This window comes from Stigmatopora argus, chromosome 18 (assembly GCF_051989625.1).
Source record: "Stigmatopora argus isolate UIUO_Sarg chromosome 18, RoL_Sarg_1.0, whole genome shotgun sequence".
NCBI classification, from domain to species: domain Eukaryota; kingdom Metazoa; phylum Chordata; class Actinopteri; order Syngnathiformes; family Syngnathidae; genus Stigmatopora; species Stigmatopora argus.
The window spans coordinates 2,961,003-2,984,015 of NC_135404.1; the positions used below are offsets into that span (position 1 = coordinate 2,961,003).

Sequence of the window (23,013 nt, forward strand, 5' to 3'; positions counted from 1 at the left end):
TAAAACAAAAATACAGTCGTACCTCTACTTACAAAATTAATTGGTTCCAGAACTTTTTCCGTAACTAGAAAATTTCGTAAGTAGAGGTGTAATTTATAAGTAAATTCTCAAATTCTTTCCATGGTCCTCGCACAACTACCAACTAAACCCTTTAAAATTAGTCGGAGTGTCCCAATTTTGTATGAAAGATGTGAGGAAACACAAAAATGAGAGAAAGTTATAAGGCAATGACTTATTAACGTCTTAAAAAAAAAAAGCATATGAAAATGTGCCCTGCACCGCTGAAGTAATTTCCTCCGCCTCTATTATGGGAGACGTAATATCCACGTCTGTCCACCAGATGGCGGCAAGAGCCCGTTCTACCAGCCGAAAACTGTCCACTTTGTATTACATAATAGACTTTTACCTGTGCCCATCTGTGTGTGTGTGAAAATATGTGCCCTGTTGCATTTGTACAGATTTTAATCGCTTCATTAGAGGAATTGCAATCTTTAATAAAGGGGAGCATTTAGTCGAGGTGGACAGGTATGCAGGAAAGAATATTGAAACATGGATAGTTGCTGTGAGACAGCCAATTGAATTGAATTGAATGTTTTTATTGTCATTATATGAGATAGAATGAGAGCAATGAAATGCGAGCCCAGTAGAGATTAGCGATGTTCTAAAGCGAGAATCAATGCATCTGCGACAATATTTTCCAAATAAAATAAGGGATAAGGAAATGCATTTACTTTTTGGGGTATTTTGTAACTTGGGTCATTTTCGAATTGCATACAAAACATTTTGTTACTAGAGACATTCGTAAGTATGATTGTACATTCAAAAGTAGCGGTATAAGTCACATCCAAATCTTTCCTGAATTATTTCTTCCTATTCTATTGTTTATGTATTTCCCTCCCCACCTGGAAATAGTGAAGTGAACCACTGAGTTTGACATCTCGATGTGAAGGGAATGAAATGACCCGGACGAAAAATGGCAACGTCAACTGTTCTTCACATTTTGCTTTGTCCGCATTCTTGAATTTGTGGGAGTGTCAGTGGTTTTAAAACCAAGCAAGACAAAAAATGAACTAAAACCAACATTGGGCCTGAGCAGGATTTTCAGATGGTTAAGAGACTGCCACAACAGCTGGCTCCAAGTGATCCTTCACAATACCCTCCACCCCACCTTTAGTTACCGTCTCTAAGCCGACAAGCTTCGCGACTCCAATAGCACAAGTCATTACAGGCAGACCTATACTAGAATGTTTCAAATTATTTATTTTGGAGCAATATAAAATGAAAAATCGAGCCACAAATGTTTACAATGGGCAGCCAATAGTTATATTGAAAATAAAAAAATATTAAAAGGCTATTGGCGTTAAACCCTTAGCATTTCAACCCTTTATTTTACTCTAAGTTGTCTGTTCACAAAGTGTTAAATGAAAACAAAATAAGTTGAGGCACTTACCAGACCACTATGTGTACTTAAAGACAGAAAGCACCGCTTTAATGTTAGCGTACTCAAAGAATAGACTGCAAAGGAAGACATGCAATTAACTCTAACTAATGAAACGTCTATACTTAGACATTCTTCACTCCATGTTCAAGTTAAGCAACACAGCTACTTAGCCTCTGGCATTCGCTAAATTTTCCCCTAAGAGAAGACATTTGTTTTGGAGACATTTAGCTAGGAGTGGTATCACTTCACAATTTTAGACGTCTAGAAAATGTTGATCCTTTTCTTCTTCCGTAGTTGGCAATCTCAAAGTCATCAAATCAATCAATTAGACAATGGGGCATCTGAAAGTTTGTCGGTGATTACACCCTTGACAACGGTCGTATGATTGCTCGATGGTCATTTTGGAGGCGGGATTTAGGAAATGTCAAATGGATTACACTCGTCATGTAAACCCATGAGAATTGTCTCTAACTAAAGCCTTTTCCTGGTCCTTAGGTGCTGTGAAATACCTTGAGTGTTCAGCACTGACCCAGCGAGGCCTGAAGACAGTGTTTGACGAGGCCATCCGAGCCGTGCTTTGCCCTCCACCTGTGAAAAAGAGGGGAAAGAGGTGCACTATGTTCTGAGAAGAAAATATTGCGAAAACATGTCACTGCAAGTCATTAAACAAGTACCGCTACATCTCTTAGAGGATGAAGATGGAAGACTAGCTTCAATGGTTGCACACTCGTTCGATTGCTTTGTTTATATTGATGTTTTTTTCAACGCAATATTGGTATAGGACCAATACTTATCTGATTGTGTTATCATTACAGGACAAGGTCAAATGAAAAAAAAAACATTGACTGTTTACATAAAGTAGTTTGTACTCATAGAACCATACAGAGTTCCAATGAGGGCTAACAAAAGGTTTCTATTAATCATCTTACACTGCTACGTTGTCTTTCTTAGTCATGCTTGCTTGAGTGAATGCTGTTTTGACTGATAGAAAGTGAACCGTAAATACGTTAAGATATTGAGTAAATTCTTAGATTATTTTAAGGAACTACTGTATTTATTCGAGTATAACGCGCAAAATTTTGTACCAAAAAACTGAAGCAACGTTCGGGTGCGCGTTATACACGAGACCTTCACTTTTTTTTTTCTTTTACCAAATCCCGGTGAAAAACTGCCCTCCGCCGTTTAAAAAGTCCCCTCCGCAGCCGTTATAATGTGAGACGTAAAACCTGTCATTGTCTGCCAGATGGCGATAATTTACCTTCTTTTACAAAAGCCAGCCCTCTCCAAATAGCCTTCAGAAAGTGTATAGGGTAAAAATAAATAAAAAGTTGTTCCAGGGAAACGTTAACGGGGCACCTGCTGACAGGAGTCCACCCAGGGAGCGCTATCCTCGCTCAAGATGAATAGAATCAATTGATGATGACGAATCAGACTTTGAAATTTTTTTAATGTTATGATAATGAATTAGACTTTAAGGATTTAAAAATGTAAATTCCATTTGAGAATTGTGTTCATACTGGTAGTAGTTTGTTTTACCAGGTTTCCGTGCCATGTGTTGTAAATAAATGTTTTGTCATGGCGACGTGTGTTCAGCATTTGCCAGTCACCAATACCGGTGTAATCCTTGGTGTGAGCTGAGAAAAACTGAAAAAATATTTTATACCAATTTTTAGACACAAATTATGTTATACACGGGTGCGCGTTATACTCAAATAAATGCTGTACATAAAAAAATTGCCATCAGTAAAAATCTTCCTGAAATTACAGTTTATTAGAAATTGATACTTATTCTGTAAATATTTTTCCTGCAAGCATAATTGAATCATATTTATTGAGTGTATTAATTGACGTGAAATACTTCATAGTAAGATTCCTGGAGAAAAAAAATCAATTATTTTAGTCTCTACCAGAAAAAAATCAAAACTTTCAGTTGCTATTCATCAAAATGCTTCTTTTAATATATTACATTTTAATTTCATAGTTAAGTTTATAGTTTGTACTTACATTAAAATATATTGTTACACCTAGAAAAGGAGGTTTAATTTGCCAGCTTCAAAACAATTAATTTTATCCAAAATCTCTGCGACCGCAATGTTTTCTATTTAAATTAACTAATTTGATGGTTTGTGGGAAAACTGGTTGGTATCAATCTGCTTGCATGAGTTGTGTAACAATTTAGCAAATGTCCCAAAATTGATGAAAACCCTCCTAACATAAGTACTCGCACATTTCACAATGAAGTAATATTAAAAATATTCTAATTGCGATGTGTTTCATTTGAAATAAATTAGTTGTTTAACCCTTGGAATAAAAAAAATATATATAGTAGTGGTGTTAATCCAAACAAAGTATGACACTGTCACAACGTTCAAAAGGTCAGTGTTGTGACTTTAAAGCACATTTTATTTACTGAAATGCATTTAAAATCTTTGTTACGAAAAAAAAGAAATTCTAGATAATTCCTCAACTTTCCAAAAGGAATACATGGACTTTTTGGACTATTTTTTGTTGTCCAAAACCCTCTGATCTTACTCGAGTGTTTGAGTAACGTCATCTTTACTGTGAACATGTGACAAACGTCAACAACCTTGCTGCCTCTGAGAGTGGAGGAGTTCGCATGGGTCCTAACATATTATGTCATTGTTTTTTGATGTTGTCTGTGTGTGTGTGTGTGGATGTGTGTAAGAAGGTTCGAACGTTTGGGAAGTGCATGAAAGACTTATTTTAAGCCACGTTTTTAGTGTCAGGATTTTGGTACTATTTCATATTGTATTGCAGTAATAAACATGGCTGTCAAAAAAAACTAACATCAAATTAATGTAAAGGTTAATTCTTTGAAAATGAATGCTTTACAAATTCAACTAAATATTTAGCTCTTACCACTCTAGGCAAAGTGAGTCATGTTGAAGTTAGAAGTGTTGCTACCCTTGTAAAATAAAGAGGCTGATTTTGGTTGTATTTAGTTGCCAGTGACAAAATTGCGCTTTTTATGAAATATAATCATGCATTTCTGTATGCGTGCAGGGCTATGGGGTGTTTGTCACTCTTTGGCACACTTCCACCCACCTTGTTATATTGTAATTTGGTGGCGTAGCCGATGGTGTGGCTGAAAGTGTTGTCCTGCCTTGTTTGAGTGTCACAGTTAAACTGAAAAATGGAGCACCAACTCTAAACCTTCCACTGCATGGAATTACTCTGGTTATTTGACACAATGTAATCCTTAGGAGAGGTTGAAGTGCTTTGGCCATGTATGTACGTAATGTAAGATGAATTGTATACTTGTTCCAACTGTGTCTCATTTTTAAAATGTTATTACTTCACATCTGTGTGGTTAAATATTTCATTTTTTTTGGAATACTAAATACAAATGTATAAGTACGCCAGCCTGTTGTCCTGATTTATTTGGCACACAAGACATGACATGGAAAAATTCATTCAAGAAAGTGGAATGTAGCTGAATATGGATATTTTAGGAGCGTGATGATAAAATTTATTTGACGGCAAAGGACATTTAATTTAATGAAATGTTATTGCCATTTTATATTTGTTATAAAGGTACTGTAAACTCAGAATAACAATGAATGTGTATATTGTTGGTTTGGGTGAAAGTAAAGATGTTAACAACCCTGAAAAATTCTAATAATTAAAAAAAATGGATACAGTGCTACCACTACTTATGAAAGTTTCTACATACAAAGTCTTCAGGTTGCCAAAAGCTTTAACGTCCTATCACCTGGCGTCTACATGTGTGGACCTCACATTTTTGGGTGTCGAAAGACTAAAATGTTAAATTTTGGACTACAAGGGCCCGGCGACCACTTATGATGTGGACATCATTTTTCTCAGAAACTACATAATGTAAAAAGATAATTCTTTGTTTTTACACTCATCAGGTCCCAATTAACCTAATTATCAGAGAAAATAAAAATGCATGCCTTGCAAGAGTTTGGATCTTAGGAGGTTAGTGGAAACAATTTTGTACCAAGATGCAAAAGAACAATCCAAGTTATGAAATCAAACATGGCTTATCTCAATGATATTGATAAAACGTGGTATATTCTCAGGACATTCAAATTCACATACCTTAAATTGTTAATTTTCCTGTCAGGTTTTAGATCTAAGCAAATTACCCTTCTCTATTTGGTCACCATTTAATTCCCTCGTGGAATACTGAATTGGAAAACTAAATTGCACTTTAGAGATATTCATCATTTTTTTCCAATTGATAGTGTTAGGGTTATTAGTCTTACATTATATATTTGCTCGCAATGAAGAACGCTTTGCTTTACTTAGCTTATTAGTCTTACATTATTATATATCTGCTCGCAATGAAGAACGCTTTGCTTTACTTAGCTTATAAACATTAGAAAAGTCATTTTAGAACATCTGCTTGCAACCATGTAAATGCTTGCTCCTTAGTTAGACCAAACAAATGAAGGTCGAATCATCTTGGACTGCTGGAATGCGGAGAAGAACCTTTGGCTCAACAAGACCATTTGTTTTGAGAGCAAAAACTTCTATTGACTTCTCACTCCTATTTTCTCACCCCTTCCTTGAGAGCTGAGATGTCTATTGTAACTAGGGTCCTTGAAGCTAATAAACAGGAAAAAGATGCATCTGATGCCTGAATGAACTTGGACGAAAGCGCGTCGGTTCGATTCTCTCTTGCAAGAAAACCACAGATGAGTCTCCCGTCTCTTTTATTTGTGCGTGCATTTGGGAATGCCTATTGGTGAACCTATCAGATAGATTTAACCAAATGTCCCCCTGTGGGTAATGAATCAAATTCAATTACCAATTTGAACTTCGCCACCCAATGGTGAAGTGTTTCTTCCGCCTGACTTTGGTGTGGGCAGTCTAGATTTGATTCCCACTTGGTAGCAGTGTGAGTGGTTGTCTATCTCTATTTGTGCACTACGATGTACATGAAAAAATGGCATTAGTGCAACACTAGTCACGAATGTAGTGGTGCTCATTTCAGATAAATTGGGAAGAGGAGTTGGTTAGACCCTGTTGGAATAATGATTAATACCCTTAAATCATTATTAGTAATATTTAATTAAAATTGGAAAACATCTTTCAACATAACTGTTTACAACTTGCAAGGAAAATCACTCCCAACGCGTCTTCGTTCGCAAGAGGATTCTGACCAGCGGCATACTCTTCGGTCCATTTAGCGGCACATAACCAAAACATTCAAAGGTAATCTGATTTAAACAATTGCATAAGCAAAAACAACTGTCTCAACTGTTTTGAACAATTGTAGAAGCTTAACCAAATAACATCATGAAGGTTATAAAAAACAACTGTCAAAACAATCTGTTTTTATCGGAACACCTGCGTAAGAATTTGCACAATAAGCATAAAAAGTGACCCGAGCGGATTGTAAATCAAACAACGGCATTAGAATTTGCACCAGTAAGCATAATAATTTCTTTATAAGGTAAACAGAGCAACAGTATATTTGAACAATAATGCGAGTATTCTCGGAAGTTTGATTCGATTTATCGCCGTCTGCAGGATTCCGAGACAAAGCAGTTTAAGAGTCCTTGTAGATCATCCGTCTGGCCTGGAACTTGTTGTCCTGTTCAGTCCATAGTTATGAAAACAATTGACTGGCCCCGACAGGAAGACTGGGGGAAAGTGCACTCGGTCCAAACAGTATGGCACAATTTAAATTATAGCTTCATTACCTATTAATTCCAAATGAACATATAGTAACATCCCAGAATGAACCCAACAGACCCTGAAATGGTTTTGAAGAAATCAAAGGGCACATACAGGCAAATAAGCATTCTTACTTACATACTTACTCGAGACTATGGACAATTAGGATTCTTGTGTTTAACCAACTCCATATGGTTTTCAAATTAGGGAAGAAAACTAAGTACCTGGAGAAAGCACACGCACAAGACAGAGCATGACAACTCCTGACCAAAAATTCAAACCCAAAATATTAAAGGAAAGAATGAATTAATCGTGCGTTAATTTGCCGATTAGATTAGAACTTTATTTCATCCCATATTCGGGAAATTTCTCGGTTGCAGTAGCAAGACAGACACAAGACACACAAGACATTGTAGACCTAGGTAAGAAACTGGAGCCACACACAGGAAGTCCACAAGGTGGGGACCTTCTGCAGACTGAGACTGAGGTTACCACACAGTCCCTCAGTAGTCTGGAGGTTTTAAAGATCATCTTCCTTGCCTAGATCCTCCTAAACTGTCCTATCACCTAATCAGCAGCAATTCTGACATATGAAACCAAATACCGTATTTTCTCGAATATAACACGCAGATTTTTGCTATATAATTAATTCCAATAGATGGGGGTGCGTGTTATAATCAATAACTAAAATAAATTACAAATTTTCGATCGAAAAAAGCATTGTCAAACTCACTTTGACGCACGGATTTTACGTCATCTCGTAATGCCGATCGAAAATCGGAAAGCCGAGACCACCACTGCCCCCCTCTAGCCTCGTACTCGTCTCAGTTCACCCTCTCTCAGTTCAGTTTTGGACATTGTACAAGCAACATGGCATCAAAACGAGCAAGTTATACCGCAGCGTTCAAAAGAAAAGTCATCAAAGTGGCAGAGGAATTGGGCAACAGAGAAGCTGGAAGAAAATTCGATATTAGTGAAGCTAACATCCGTGGTTGGAGGAAGAAGAAAGACTCATTATTGAAAGAAAAAGCAACAGCAAAAGCATCAGGACGTGGAAGAAAAGCAATGTTCCCAGAGTCAGAGAAAGAACTTCTTAAAACGATTGCTGAGAGAAGAGCTGCAGGGTGTGCCATTAACACAGTCGAGCTGCGTATCCTCGCCCTGAAAATCATGAAAAAACCCAACAAGGATTCCGGCTTCAAATCGTCTGCATGTTGGTGCTATAAGTTTATGCAACGGCACGACCTATCTGTAAGAAAGAGAACGTCAATTGCCCCAAGGATGCCGGAGGACTACGAACATAAACTGATGGAGTATCAGCGGTTCATAATCAAGATGAGGAAGAAGCACCACTATGCACTTCGGAATATAGGAAACGCTGATCAAACCCCACTGACTTTTGATCTGCCGAACTCACTGACTGTGGATTTTAAGGGTGTAAAGTCAGTCACCATCAAGTCTACAGGAAATGAAAAATCTCGCTTCACTGTGATGCTTGGTGCATACGGGGATGGCTCCAAGATGAAACCATATGTCATCTTCAAGCGCAAGACCCTTCCGAAGGATGTTGTGTGGCCATCTGGTGTCATCGTCCGCTGCCAGGAGAAGGGTTGGATGGATGAACATCTCACCAAGGACTGGATAAGAACAGTATGGAGTGCAAGACCTTCAACACAAAGACAACTGTTAGTTCTTGATGCATTCAGGTGTCACCGCATGCAGTGTGTGAAGGACATCTTAAAAGAAGCCAGAACAGATGTAGCCATAATTCCTGGAGGTATGACCAGCCAACTCCAGGTCATGGACGTCTCGTGCAACCGTCCCTTCAAGCAACAGATGAAGCAGAGATGGGCGGAATGGATGGCTTCAGGGGAGAAAACATTTACAGCAAGTGGCAACACCAGAAAGCCATCACTGCAGCTAATCACACAGTGGATCAAGAAGAGTTGGGACGCAGTGGAGCCTGCCATCATCACCAGAGGCTTCAAGAAGTGTTGCCTCACCAACAAGCTGGATGGTACTGAGGATGATGTGTTGTGGGAGGAAGAGGAAGTGGATGAAGGAAGCGTGGACGTTGATAGGATTCTCAACGAAGAGATGTAAGAGGAGACGGATGAGAGGACAGACAGAGAGAGAGGAATATCTGCAGAGACTATTTAAAGATTCTGATGCGGACTCTTCATTTGAAGGATTCTAATGAATAAATTTGTACTCTTGATGAACACTTGTAGTTTAAACACATGTGATAGTCTTTTCCATTGTGCATATCTTCAAATCATTTATTTATTCAATTTGTATGTTCCTTTTCTTGTTTGAGAATGACAATAGATATTTGAATTAAAACATGGTATTGTCAATTGAAATGTAGTCAATGTTCAAGGAAGTCTAAAAGGTATTGCAACATAACATGTCTACATGATATGTTTGTCCACTCTGTGTATCATCTATTGTCCTAAAATTCAAACGCATAACTCCACCAACTGCACGACACTCGACACGCTCGTACCTGAAGATTTCTCTATCCGGTTTTGAACAAAACAATCGTGAAACGAAGAAAAAAAGGTAAGATTTCTGATTTTCGTCAGCGGGAAATTTTAGGTGCGCACTATATTCGATTACTGCGTTTTTCCAGATGTTTTTGGCCCAAAATTACCTGCGTGTTATTTTCGAGTGCGCGTTTAATTCGAGAAAATACGGTAAATAGAAAAAATACAACTTTTTGGGGGGAAGAGTTGAGGTTGCGTTGTGCTGGTTTATTAACAGGCAAGGAAACCTCCATCCACTGGCAGAGATACTCCATTTATCATTGTGCTCTTATCACTCAGTAGGAATAAAATACTGTTCACAACTTCGTCCACCTCTGGACAAAAAGAAAGAGTATTAAACACATTGTGGTGTTTGTAAAATCAAATTACAAAGTTTAATTGTTCCTACCTGCAAAGCGTCCAAGTGGAATGCGAGATGTCATGGTCTTGGCTTTTTCAGGGTCACTCCAACCTCGTCGGCCCATTTCAGTCATCACTACAGTGGGGTTCACACTGTTCACACGTATCTGAGAGCAACACAACAAAGGATTTTTTTTAGTAAAAGTCCATAATCACACTAGGGAATTTAGTCAAAGAAATCCTTTACTACTTTACTATTTTATTTAGGCATTTTTGCCAAATGCCCATGAGGGGCTCGACAAGGGTGAGATATTGCTTGTCTAATAAAAATTCAAGCAATGCGATTCTGATGGTATAATCTGTGGCAGGGAAGCAGGTATCCAAGTATGTTAGTGATTTGGTTAGGAGCAATACCAATGCAATATCCCCCAGATAAAGACAGAGGTATTCAGTGGAGGGTTAAATTAAATATAAACATTTTTAGTGAAGGGGGAAACTACAACCATTACCACAATAGCATACAGGTTTCGAACTAAATCAGATTAACAGCATGACTTTTATTTGAGATATGACCAGTGCAGAATTGTAGACCAGTCATGTTCTTCTACTGCTGAAACGGGTGGGCGAAATGGCAAAGGATCATATAATGATTTTTAAAAAAAAATCACCATCCTCATTTTATCATGAATCTTTTTGAGATTGTTCATTGCAATGTTTTCCAACCACCTTGCTGTGTCACGAGATATGGTACGGTGTGCCGTGGTAAATTATTTGCCAAGAAGTCATACAATGAAAAATTTCATGATTTATGTCATAAGATTACAATAATTAAGTTATACATTGTAATATTACAAGATTAACATTGTTGGTTGAATTTGGTTTCACAAGCTTCAACCTTGGGGAATAGTCAGGTTTAGATTAGATTAGAACTTTATTTCATCCCATATTCGGGAAATTTCCTTGGTTGCAGTAACAAGACAGACACAGAAGACATTGTAGACCTAGGCAAAAGACTGGAGCCACACACTGGACGTCCACACGGTGGGGACCTTCTGCAGACTGAGACTGAGGTTAAATATGCAGAATCACTCTTTCAAGATGATCCGCACAGTCCCTCAGTAGTCTGGAGGTGATCATCTTCCTTGCCTAGATCCTCCTAAAATGTGCTATCACCTAACTGCTTTATTTAAGCACTCAAGTGTTGGGTTTATTCTGGGATGTTACTATATGTTCATTAAGCATTTAATAGGTAATGAAGCTATAAATTAATTTGTGCTATACTTTATGTTGGGACCGAGTAAGCTCGAGGACACTTTCCCCCCACAGCTGCTTTTGAGGCCAGTTAATTGTTTTCAGGACTATTGACCGAACAGGACACCATGTTCCAGGCCGAGACTGTTGATCTGAGTTGGCAATGAAGATCTATGAGGGACTCTTAAATTGCTTTGACTTGGATTCCGGCAGATGGCGATAATCGAATCAACTTCCGAAAATACTCACATTATTGTTTAAAAATATGGTCGCTCTGTTTACCTTATAAAGAAATTATTATGCTTATTTGTGCAAATTCTTTCGCAGTTGTTTTGGTTTCCGATCCGCTCGGGTCACTTTGTATGCTTACTTGTGCAAATTTTTACGCAGGTGTTTTTGGTTCCGATCTAATATGAGATTGTTGTAGCAGTTGTTTTTTTACCTTAATGGTGTTATTCGGTTAGCTTATGCAATTGTTTGAATCAGATTACCTTAAATGTTTTGATTATGCGCTGACTAAATTGACAGAGATAGATGCCGTTTCTTTAGAATCATCTTGGACGAAGGCGAGTGGGGAGTGATTTTCCTTGCAAGTTGTAGCCAGAGTATGTTAATGATGTCTCCCTGTTTTGATTAAAGTGTATTAATAATAAACCTATCATCAATAGACAAGAGACAACAGTTAAATTAGCTCATGAGAATGTGATACTGACCAGTGACAATCTCCAACCCCTTCACTATTTGGGAGACGACTGCCACTTTTCGATCCTTTCTGAGGCTGTATGGCAGTTGGCAGTCAGGTAGAGCATGTATTAACCACAGAGCATTGCGACAATGGAGGAATGGTAATGCATGACAGAGATTGTCCCTTACAACGTAGGACATTTGATTGGTAAATAGGCATTTTTGGGGCAGAGTTTGCGAAAGGTCAATTGTTATAATAACTCAGATGCAGATGAAAAAAATTTTTTTGAATCTTCATAGTCCTTAAAATTTATGTCATTTTAATTCTGAATAAAGGGTATTTGTCGCCTACAATAAATTCTAGTAAGATATTTGTTGCCATAATTATTGCTAACGCCGAGTACCTGATGGGGTCCCAGTTCAAGAGCCATCATTTTAGTCAACATGTCCAGAGCTGCTTTAGTTGCACCTGAAGGAAATTAAATAAAAGCATGAGTGCTACATCTGGACCAGTGTTTCCTAAACACTGTGCCGTGAGCAATGGTCAGGTGTTCTGCGAGAAATTATCAGTCAAAAAATGTGATATTTAGGTAGAAAATCTTAATATTACGAGATTAAAATCAAAACATGATGAAGAGTAAATCATAGATTGCAGAATTGTAATATTCAAATTGTAATATGATGAGATTAAAGTCATTTTGTGGATTATTTTTTGTAAAGTGAACCGTAAAATGTTTGATTTCACAGGCTTCAACTTTTGTCAATGTTAAGATGCTCTTTGTGTAATGTTAGGAGATTTAAGTAATATTGGGAGTAAAAAAAAGTCAATGTTATGAGATTTAAGTTGTTTTCTTGTTATGTGAACTGGAGGGTTCAACCATTGGCGAAGTAAAGTCTGCGTAGGCATAACACTGCTTTTCGCTTAATATTAGGAGATTTATTTAATGTTGGGAGGAAAAAGTCATAAAATTGCGATATTGAAAATGTTATATTACTTATTTTTAAATCACTTGAACCAGAATTTTGTTTTTTTGGGACATTAGGTCAGTGTGAAAAGTTTGATTTTGGAATAAATTTTGGTGTTGATTTGATTCATGTTGATAAAACTTTGATGAGAATGACTTTATATTCTTAATATAGGCAACATGAAAACGTTTTCAGCTTGTCGTGTACCTTGAGATTGTTTTCAATGGAAAAAGTGTGCCGAAGCTCAAAAAAGTTTGGGAAACACTGATCTAGACAAGACCAAAAACTTCTCGAAAGTTTTCGAAAGACACAAAGATGGAACATTAGTTGACTCACAGTAGACTGTGTGGTTTTTGAGTGCACATTGTGACGCTTGGCTAGACACATTTACAATGCTGCCTCTCGAATCTCTTGCTATCATCCCACGAGCCACAATCTGTAACACAGATAGGATAGCCTTCTTTGATTCAGTAAAAACAGTTTGGAGCCAAAGGAGCATTCGGATCAGCACAAAAGCCGTGCAGTTACCATGACTTTTATCTTTACCTGTGATACATTCAGCACCGCCTTCACGTTCACATTGAAAGACCTACAAGTAAAAGATATTTGTCAAATTTAATTAATAATCCGTTATGTTTGCCAACTTCAACCATAATGCTTAAAAACGATACATTGTGGTCAGGAACTTTGATACTTTGTACCATTCAGCTGAATGGAAAAGAGTTTTAAAACCTTTGACCCAGGGTTTACTCACTAGACAAAAAAGAGAGAAAAACATTTTGGCATGATGCTCTGATCTTGTAGGTTACTTTACTTTGTCTCACACATTCTATTTAGGTGTTTTCTTGATTCAACACATGGTGGTAACCATGTGTGGGTGTGGCCTGTGAAATTGAACTCAGCTTACCTACAATTAGGATGTCAGTTATTTTGTGATTTAAAAAAAGGGGGGTATAGTTACTTTTTCAGAGGGCCATTTTCTCTTTCCTTAGGTTGTCTCTGTGTCATACACAAATTGATTTGATGGTCTGAAAACTGTGTGTGATAAATATGCAAAAAAAAAACACAGAAATCAGGAAGGGGGCAAATACTTTGTTACGACACTGTGTCTTACTCAGGTCAGTCAAATCAGTTATTACAGGGCCGAAGTGGGTGCAGGTTTTTATTCAAACAGCACAAGAGCATACCTTTTGAAAGTGTAAGCGGATGACAGCACTAAGTTGCTACTCAATGTTCCCTCTAATTTTTCATGTCTGGGCATACAGACAAATGCCCTGAACACACTTAGGTCCATAGTGAGTCATAATAAAATGTAATCATTAATATCCATAAATAAAACATCTTGATAAGTGTCACTAGAATATGCACAAATCTGACTTAAATTTTACCTTACTTTTCACGTCTGTCCTTCTCACTTTCATTCTGATTCAAATGACTTTTCTGCTGAATGTGCTGCTTGAAGTTGTCTAGCTTCATTTACTCCATATTTTTCCATCGGTAAACCCGCTTACAACTGTAGCTTCGCTGCATGTTTTGCAGAGCAGACCATTCTCACTCGAAAAAGAAAAGATCTCACCCAGTTTCACCACTTGTTCTTCTATTGGCATACTCCGACAGCCATTCCAACTTAAAAGAAGTGCAGTTCTTTTTTACTTTGGTTTGGGGAGTCGACGAATCACATTCCCTTCAGGAGAGTTGGCATTGGCGTCACTTAACTTCGCCATACTATACAGTAATACCTTGACTTACGAGTGCCCCGACATACGGGCAGTTTGAGATAAGAGTAAAATTTCGAGCAAATGTTTATCTTGAGATACAAGACACATTTTGATATACGAGCATGCAGCGGACGTGAGAGGCTGCTCATAAGAACATCATGGGCACTGTCTTTCTCCCCGCAAGTCCTTTGTGTAAATGTCTCTATGAACACTGGGTGGAGCGTTGCATTTTTTTCAGGTTTTTTTCCCCGTTAGTCAGTGCAGAATGGCAGAGCTTGCTCGCCAATACGAGAGGAGTACTACTTCCCAGGCAAGTTGGCAAGTCGTCGTGCGTTATCCTATTGTGAGGACATTTGTGTGCATCATTTTCGGAATATTTTAAAGGGAAGACAAAAGCAAACAACCCTCGATAGGTTCCTTTTAAAAACTGCAGCTGAAAGTCAGGGTGAAGGCGGGGAAAATAGAGCCAACCCGGGAGAAGGTATAAAAATGTAAAACAAAATTAGAATTGAGTTTAGTGTAAGGTTAGATTACATTTATTTTTCAGTGTCTGTATCGTAATCCAAGTTCATTTAAATTTGGTTATGTTACGAGCGCATTGCTGTGCAAAATGAGTCTCTCTCTCGCTGTCCCTCTCTCTCTCCCCTCCGTGAAATCCGTCTAATTTTAGTACTATTAAACATCATAACCACTAGTTATGTTACTCTGTTAATAGATGGCGAATTAGAACAAATAAAATGTTTTTTCCATTCCATTATCCTGTTTTTTTGTGATTTTTTAGAGTGTTGGAACAAATTAATTTGTATTTAGTTAATTTCTATGGGTAAATCGACATACGAGCTCAGTCCCGGAACGCATTAAGCTCGTATCTCAAGGTACCACTGTACATGCGCAAGTATACTGTCAATGCTGTGATTGGCTGCGTAGCGTAATTGAATCGTATCCTATGATTTGCAGGACACCTGTCACTCACTGAATTACACAGCTAAATGATACCGCAGTTATACTTATCTATCTAAATTCATTTGCAGTGAGTTCACTGCGCTGGATAGGTTTTCTTGTGCGTTCAGAGTGTGCAACCAGTGCGCAACTGCGCAGCTTAGAGGGAACTTTGGTGTTACTTATTTTTAGAAGACACCTCCTTGGTTAAACTGTCATAACTGGATTGGTTGGAAGAAAAACCAGGACCCAGTGCAGCCCTTTGCGGAATCCGTTTGACACCCAAGGACTTACTGATCAAATTGGTCAGGCGTGACTTCAAGAAATGGCTGGAGTTTGGCACATGCCGCATTATTGATGAGCAGATCAAAGGGGCCAATATTTTTGAGAGTCGCCTCTGTGGCCTTCCAGTCTGCCAGGTCTACACACACAGGGATGATGGCTGGACACTAGTAAAACACACACACAAAAACAAGTATGTAAGAAATAAATATTTCTTAGAAATAATAATAGTGCTTATGATGTACCTCCTTCACTAGACTGTCCAGGTCAGACTGTGTGCGTGTGAGTGCAGTGACGTTTGCACCGTAATGTGCCAGAGCCAGGGCCGTGGCCCTGCCAATCCCTGAGACACATACCGATATACAAAAATCATTATTGCGTGAATTTTAATGTAGAAAAATAGCACTCCATCATAGTGTAGTTTATTAAGTAAACAAATAATATGATCAAGGAGCATCAGCGCTGAGTTATCTGTTCCAAAAGAGGATGAGGATTTTTATTTTTCATATTGTCTGATTCATACTGTTATGATTCTTATCACTTTTTTCAACTTAGATTTTCTATTGTTTTTGTTATTATTGTCGTTTGTTTTATTGGAACTTTGAAAGAATTTGCAACAAAACCTAAGAAGATGGAGAGGGGGTAAACATTTCATTCAAATATGGAGTAAATACGTAGTTGCAAAATATTTGTAACACTGAAGACGTGCTACTATTGCAGCACCATGATTAATGGTCAATTTTTGAAACAGCACACCCAAAATTACAAAAATAAAACGACACACAAACAGCATTTCCTCCCTTAAATAACTTGTGAAAGACAGTGGCGTTGCCAATACAGTAATACCTTGACACACGAGTGCCCCGACATACGAGGAATTTGAGATACGGGTAAAATTCCGAGCAAATATTTGCCTTGAGATATGAGACAAATTTTGAGATAAGAGCATACGAGACAGCCAGGTGGCCGAGACGCGAGAGGCTGCTTATGATTTCAGCGTACTGTCTTTCTGGCCGCATCTCCCTCGTGCAAAGATATCTAAGAGCACTGGGCGGAGCGTTGCATTTTTTCCGTGTTTTTTTTTGCGTTAGTCAGTGCAGAATTAAGGGAAACCCAATGGGTCCAAAACAAGCTGGTGCAATGAAGAGTAGTGCGAAGAAAAGCCGCATGATGACAATCGATATTAAGCACGAAAAAATCGAAAAACATTGGTGTACTCGTGATTGAACTGGCTCGCCAATACGTATGGAGAAGCAGGACGTTTGCCTCGAAAGCCACGGTGGAATACATTAACCTCTTTACCTTGGTTATTGCACAAGAAGGTTTAAATTTAGTGAGATTAAAAGTGTATAGGAATCAAAGTTCATTTAAGTTTGTTATGTTACGATGTTTCCATCAAGTCTCTTTCTCTCTCCCCTCCACGAAGTCCGCATTGTACTGAATAATGTCATTTTAGTATTAAACATTACAGCCACGAGTTATTTATTACTCTGTTAGTAGATGATGAATTACAACCAATAAAATGTGTTTTTCCATTGCAATATCCTGTTTTTTGGTGTTTGTTTCAGAGGGTGGGAACGAATTAATATGTATTTAGTTCATTTCTATGGGAAACGTTGATTTGAGAAACGAGTAAATAGACATACAAGCTCGGTCCTGGAACGCATTAAACTCATATCGCAAGGTATGACTGTATATTTGGATTTACCCAATACATAGATTTACAAAAAAAGATTGTTATTTACTAATATTTCCACACACAAGTCTATAGTATAGTATTTATTGACAATTGGTAAATTTTGCAAAATCCAATTTGAATGCTGGATCAAAATTCTTGTCTCTGTCTGAGCACAAGATTATGCCTTGCCATACAAATTTGCACTTTTTAAGAGGCTGTGGTGCTACTAATCCCACTTTCTTTAGGTAGTTTCTGGACATTTGTTTAATCTCAAATGCTACGGCTAATCCCTGTGCTCTTTGATTCTTTCCACTTTATAAACATTTCTTCTGGTGTAACCTTAAAAACAAGTTCATAAACACTTTTTTTCACAATTTATGGGGATAAAAAAAATGCTGAAAACTTATGCAAAAGTTAAATGATTAAATTATGTTTAAGAAAATATTAAATGTTTAAAAAATTATTAAATGATGTTTACTTATATAGTCCAATATTAACACAACTGAAATGTTTCAGGAAGCTTGAAATAACATGGGCGGCCTGGCATCTGAATGGTTAGCTTGTCGGCCTTACAACTCTGGGATCCTGGGTTCAAATCCAGGTCGGTCCAACTGTGTGGAGTTTGCATGTTCTCCCTGGGCCTGTGTGGGTTTCCTCCAGGTACTCCGGTTTCCTCCCACACTCCAAAAACATGCATGGGAGGCTAATTGGACATATCACCCCTAAATTGCTCCCAGGTATGAGTGTGAGCATGAATGGTTGTCAGTCTCCTCGTGCCCTGTGATTGGCTGGCCACCAATTCAGGGTGTCCCCCGCCTCTGTCCCGGAGTCAGCTGGGATAGGCTCCAGCACCCCCGCGACCGTAATGAGGATAAATCGGTTCAGAAAATGAATGAATGAAATACCAAACTGCACCAGATTTGCCTCTAATAATCGTAACGTTATAATTGGAAAAAATAACTGTGCTGACAAGAATTAGTGTTTTTTTAAAGCCAGATGAAGAATATTTGAACTTGGCACGGAAGGCAGTTTCAGTGTACATATATTAATTCTTTTCAAAGATTATTGTATGCACATACTATTATTTCCTGATAACATTATTGATTTAAAAGTGTATTTTGTGTCACACATTTATAGTGTATTTGAATGTTATTTCTTGTTGGTGCTGATTCACATAAGGATACTGAAGTCCATATAATGATTTTTGTAGTCAGTCATACAGATTTATGTAGTCTTAGGTTGACAGTAGTTAAAAGTTAACGTTCGTATTTACCTTTTCCTGCTCCCGTGACTAGAGCTTCTTTGCCTTTGAATGAAATTTCCATACTGGATCCGAGTCCACATGAAACTAGCTGCAGACCAAGAGAGAACTATAGTTCACTATTGTTTCAGTCCAAGAACGAAGGGACGCAACATACGACCACTCTTGACTCGTCACATCGCATAATACAGACCAAAACACGCAATAAGAATTATTTAAATGTACATGATGAGCAGAGGTTGAAAACTTGAGTGCTTACCAAGCCTTCAACACGAAAAGTAGGTTGTGTTGCACCGCTTTTCCTTCTTCAGGAAGTGCCGTCCCTCGGTCCCTAAATTCAAAGGGAAAAGGTCAAAGTGTGTTCTGTCTGCGGCTCACTTATTCAAATAAAGTTAGAAAAAAACATGACTTCGACAAATAAATGAAAACCACATGTTGAATAAATCTACCGAATTATCTCTGGAAAAGAGCCGTATTTGTAAAAAAAAAAAAAAAAAGACTGAATCAAGGGCACATACGCACAAGACTTACAACGTTGCTATACTCTTTTTCACCAGTAGACAGTAAATTACTATTTGTTGGTTATTTTCAGTTTTTCAGTCAGAAAACAACCATTACTGGATGAATTATAATTCCTTGTGATATTGACCCTAATAATGTGCTTTTTATTCATACAGTATCTCAGGGGTCGGGAACCTTTTTGATGAAGAGAGCCATAAACAATTCATATTTTCCAACATTATTCCTTGAGAGCCATACTGAGAATTTAAATAAATAAAAAAAAACATGAAAATGTGTGCATTTATTAATTAGTAATTAATTATTTCACCACTTTGAAAGTAAAAAAAAGGTAATGTTTCACTGTTTCTAATCAATGAGTATCAATGAGAGTATGCATGCAGAAGAGTCCAATGAAGAAAAATTATGATTAAAAAGGTGTTAGAGATAGTGTCCGTGCCACATTGGTGCGTTCGGGACTTAGGTCTCTCACCAGCGGTTGCCATATTTTACCACACAGGATAGCGGAGAGCCATATACACCCATCAAAAGAGCCAGATATGGCTCCCGAGCCATAGGTTCCCTACCCCTGCAGTATCTCATAAATACCATGGGCGATTTTTCTTGAGATTTTCCCCTTAAAGGTAACACATTTGTACTCTAAACCCATAAATATGGAGGGGAAAATTGTGAATCGGGGTGGCTTATACGAGAGAAATTGTAAAATTCAACGATTTTAAGGCAATTTTAATAGTGCGACTTATACGTGGGGAGGCTTACATGCGAGTTTGTTCATGTAAGTCCTATTATTTCTCTTTGATTGTTTGGCCATAATTCTCTTTTGTAATTTGAAATCAATGTATTTGGATCAAAAACAAACAAACAAAAGAAGAACATAGGACGAGACACATTTTGACATTTTTATTTCATTTTTGTGTTATTGCCAGTGGACATAAATACAGTAATACCTTGACATACGAGTGCCCCAACATAGGAGCAATTTGAGATACGAGTAAAATTCTGAGCAAATATTTGTCTTGAGATACGAGACAAATTTTGAGATACAGTGGTACCTCGTCATACGACCGTTCATCATACGGAATGCTCGTCTTACGGGGGAAATTTCGATCGAATAATTCGCCCGTGATGCGGTCAAAATTTCATGATGCGACCAAGCCAGGTCGCCACGGCATTTTTTTGTTTTTGCATCTCTTTCGTGTAAAAAATATGTCTACGAGCACTGGTGGGCGGACTTTGCATTTCCACACCCGTTTTCCCCCCACTTGGTCTACATTTACATACCAGGTAAACAATACGTATTACAATGGATCGGCAAAGTTTTGCTAAGAAAAGGCGACCGTTGACAATGGACATGAAACGCGAAATAATTGAAAAACATGAGCGTGGGGTACGTGTTACCGAGCTCGCTCGGCAATACGAGAGGAATACGTCAACCATATCCTCCATCCTTAAGCAGAGGGACGCAATTATTGAGAAGAGGCCGACCAAAGGACTATCTATGATTTCCCACCGGCGCAGTGACATTCACGACGAGATGGAGAACCTTCTTTTATTGTGGATAAAAGATAAACAATTAGCATGAGATAGCCTGGCCGAGTCTACCATTTGTGAAAAAGCCAGCCGAATTTACATAGATTTGATATCAACGAAAGGAGAGCCTTCAACAACTTCACAAACATTTAAAGCGAGTCATGGCTGGTTCGAAAAATTTAAAAAACGATCTGGAATACACTCTGTAATCCGACACGGAGAAGCGGCGAGTTGCAATTCGAAAGCTGCGGTGGAATTTATCAAGACATTTGCCTTGATTACCGCCCAGGAAAATTACACCCCCAGCAAGTTTTCAACTGCGATGAAACTGGTCTTTTTTGGAAAAAAATGCCCAGGCGAACATTCATCGTGGCAGAAGAGAAGGCATTACCGGGACACAAACCTATGAAAGACCGCTTAACGCTAGCGTTGTGTGCTAATGCCAGCGGTGACTGTAAAATTAAGCCACTACTGGTGTACAATTTATTCAAGAAATGCTTCGATGTGACAGATGACACAGAGCTAACCCTTCGTGAATTTTGGAAAGAGCACTTGATGAGGCAGATGTGAATGACCTAATCGCCGAGCACCACGAAGAACTCATGACACAGGATTTAATCGACCTACAGGAGCGTGAACATTTGTTGCCGGAACTTAGTAGCGAGGAGGCGGTGGAAGAGGCGGCTACAAAAGATATCAAAGACATGCTCGCGAAGTAGCAAGAGGTTTCGGATTTTATAGAAACGATTCACCCTGACAAACTGGCAAGTGGTCGCACATCATCGTATTATGATGACATTTGTATGCGACATTATCGAAATATTTTGAAGGGTAGACAAAAACAAACAACTCTTGATGCGTTTGTTTTGAAGACCTCGGTGGAGCGGCCAGGTGGTGTCAACCCGTAGAACTAAGTAAGGTAAAAAAGATTACAACTAATTTAGAATTTAGTTTTGTTTGAAGTTACATTAAAGGTTGAGTGTCTGTTTTTTTAGTTATCCAAGTTAATTTAAATTTGTTTGTTCGTTTAAGAGTGCAATGTTGCCGTGGAGAAAGTCACCCCGAACAGTCCCCCCCCCTCCGCCTCCGTGTGTGTTGTTCTCTCCCCTCCGCGAAATGTGTCTAATTTTACTCCTATTAAACACATTATTACTATCAAACCACTCGTTATTTATTACTTTGTTAATAGATGGTGAATTATAAGAAATAAAACATGTTTTCCAATCCAATATCCTGTTTTTGGTGTTTTCTTCAGATGGTTGGAACGAATTAATTTGTTTCCCATTCATTTCAATGGGAAACGTTCGTTCGAGTTACGAGAACCTCGTCATACGAGCTCAGTTCCGGAACGGATTAAGCTCGTATCTCGAGGTACCACTGTACAAGCATACGATACACCCAGGTGGCCGAGATGTGAGAGGCTGCTTATGATTTCAGCACACTGTCTTTCTCGCCGCATCTCCCTTGTGCAAAGATATATATGAACACTGGGCGGAGCGTTGCATTTTTTCCATGTTTTTTTTGCGTTAGTCATTGCAGGATTAAGGGGAAAAGGGGCAATCGATATTAAGCACTAAACAGTCGAAAAACACGAGAGTGTTGTACGCGTGACGGAGCTGGCTCTCCAATACAAGAGGAGCACCCGGACAACTTGGCAAGTGGCTGTGCGTTTTTCTATTGTGAGGACATTTGTGTGCGTCATTTTCGTAATATTTTGTAGCAAACAATCCTTGATGGGTTCCTTTTAAAAACGCCAGCTAAAAGGGAAGGTGGAAGTGAGAATAAAAGAGCCAAGCTGTTGGGGTTATTCTGGGATGTTATTATATGTTCATTAATCATTAATAGGTAATGAAGCGATATTTTAACTTGGGCTATATTTTAAGTTGGGACCGAGCAAGCTCGAGGACACTTCCCCCACAGCTGTTGTCGAGGCCATTTAATTGTTTTCAGGACTATTGGCCGAACAGGACACCAGGTTCCAAGACTGTTGATCTGAGTTTGCAATGAAGATCTACGAAGGACTCTTAAATTGCTTTGACTTGGATTCCGGCAGATGGCGATAATCGAATCAACTTCCGAAAATACTCGCATATTGTTTAAAAATACTGTCGCTCTGTTTACCTTATATGCTTATTTGTGCAAATTCTTACTCAGTTGTTTTTGGTTTCCGATCCGCTCGGGTCACCTTGTAT

General features: G+C 38.4%; 3 protein-coding genes across 4 annotated transcripts in view; 1 reads left to right on the plus strand and 2 right to left on the minus strand.

Annotated features, from left to right (window-relative positions):
* Positions 1 to 4,824, plus strand: part of rac3b (Rac family small GTPase 3b) — a 22,565-nt gene extending 17,741 nt beyond the window's left edge. The window contains exon 6 of the mRNA XM_077625984.1: positions 1,937 to 4,824. Coding sequence (XP_077482110.1) covers positions 1,937 to 2,067 — 131 coding nt within the window. The 3' untranslated portion in view covers positions 2,068 to 4,824. The remainder of the gene's footprint in view (positions 1 to 1,936) is intronic.
* On the minus strand, positions 4,825 to 19,109 carry dcxr (dicarbonyl/L-xylulose reductase). Of its 2 annotated transcripts, XM_077625982.1 has the most exons (9): positions 19,032 to 19,109; positions 18,785 to 18,863; positions 16,079 to 16,176; positions 15,846 to 16,000; positions 13,441 to 13,483; positions 13,231 to 13,330; positions 12,333 to 12,397; positions 10,043 to 10,160; positions 4,825 to 9,968 (listed from the first exon to the last, which is right to left on the minus strand). In XM_077625982.1, the coding sequence occupies exons 2-9, from the start codon at positions 18,834 to 18,836 to the stop codon at positions 9,865 to 9,867; spliced, it is 735 nt and encodes a 244-aa protein (XP_077482108.1). In that variant the 5' UTR covers positions 18,837 to 18,863; positions 19,032 to 19,109; the 3' UTR covers positions 4,825 to 9,864. The 2 variants fall into 2 exon arrangements, with proteins under 2 accessions (XP_077482108.1, XP_077482109.1); XM_077625983.1 differs by lacking the exon at positions 19,032 to 19,109 and having other exon boundaries at positions 18,785 to 19,024.
* rfng (RFNG O-fucosylpeptide 3-beta-N-acetylglucosaminyltransferase) overlaps positions 18,809 to 23,013 on the minus strand; it is a 29,604-nt gene continuing 25,399 nt past the window's right edge. The window contains exons 9-10 of the mRNA XM_077625981.1: positions 19,032 to 19,103; positions 18,809 to 18,863 (exon numbers count right to left, since the gene is read on the minus strand). Of these exons, the coding sequence (XP_077482107.1) occupies positions 18,860 to 18,863; positions 19,032 to 19,103 (76 nt within the window). The 3' untranslated portion in view covers positions 18,809 to 18,859. The remainder of the gene's footprint in view (positions 18,864 to 19,031; positions 19,104 to 23,013) is intronic.

Excerpts from the sequence above, each read along its gene's own strand:
- dcxr (XM_077625982.1), bottom strand. The coding sequence starts at position 18,836 with ATGGAAATTTCATTCAAAGGCAAAGAAGCTCTAGTCACGGGAGCAGGA. Across the intron at positions 13,331-13,440 it reads CGGTGCTGAATGTATCACAG|ATTGTGGCTCGTGGGATGAT; the intron begins GTAAAGATAAAA and ends TCTGTGTTACAG. Across the intron at positions 10,161-12,332 it reads TTGAACTGGGACCCCATCAG|ATACGTGTGAACAGTGTGAA; the intron begins GTACTCGGCGTT and ends TGTTGCTCTCAG.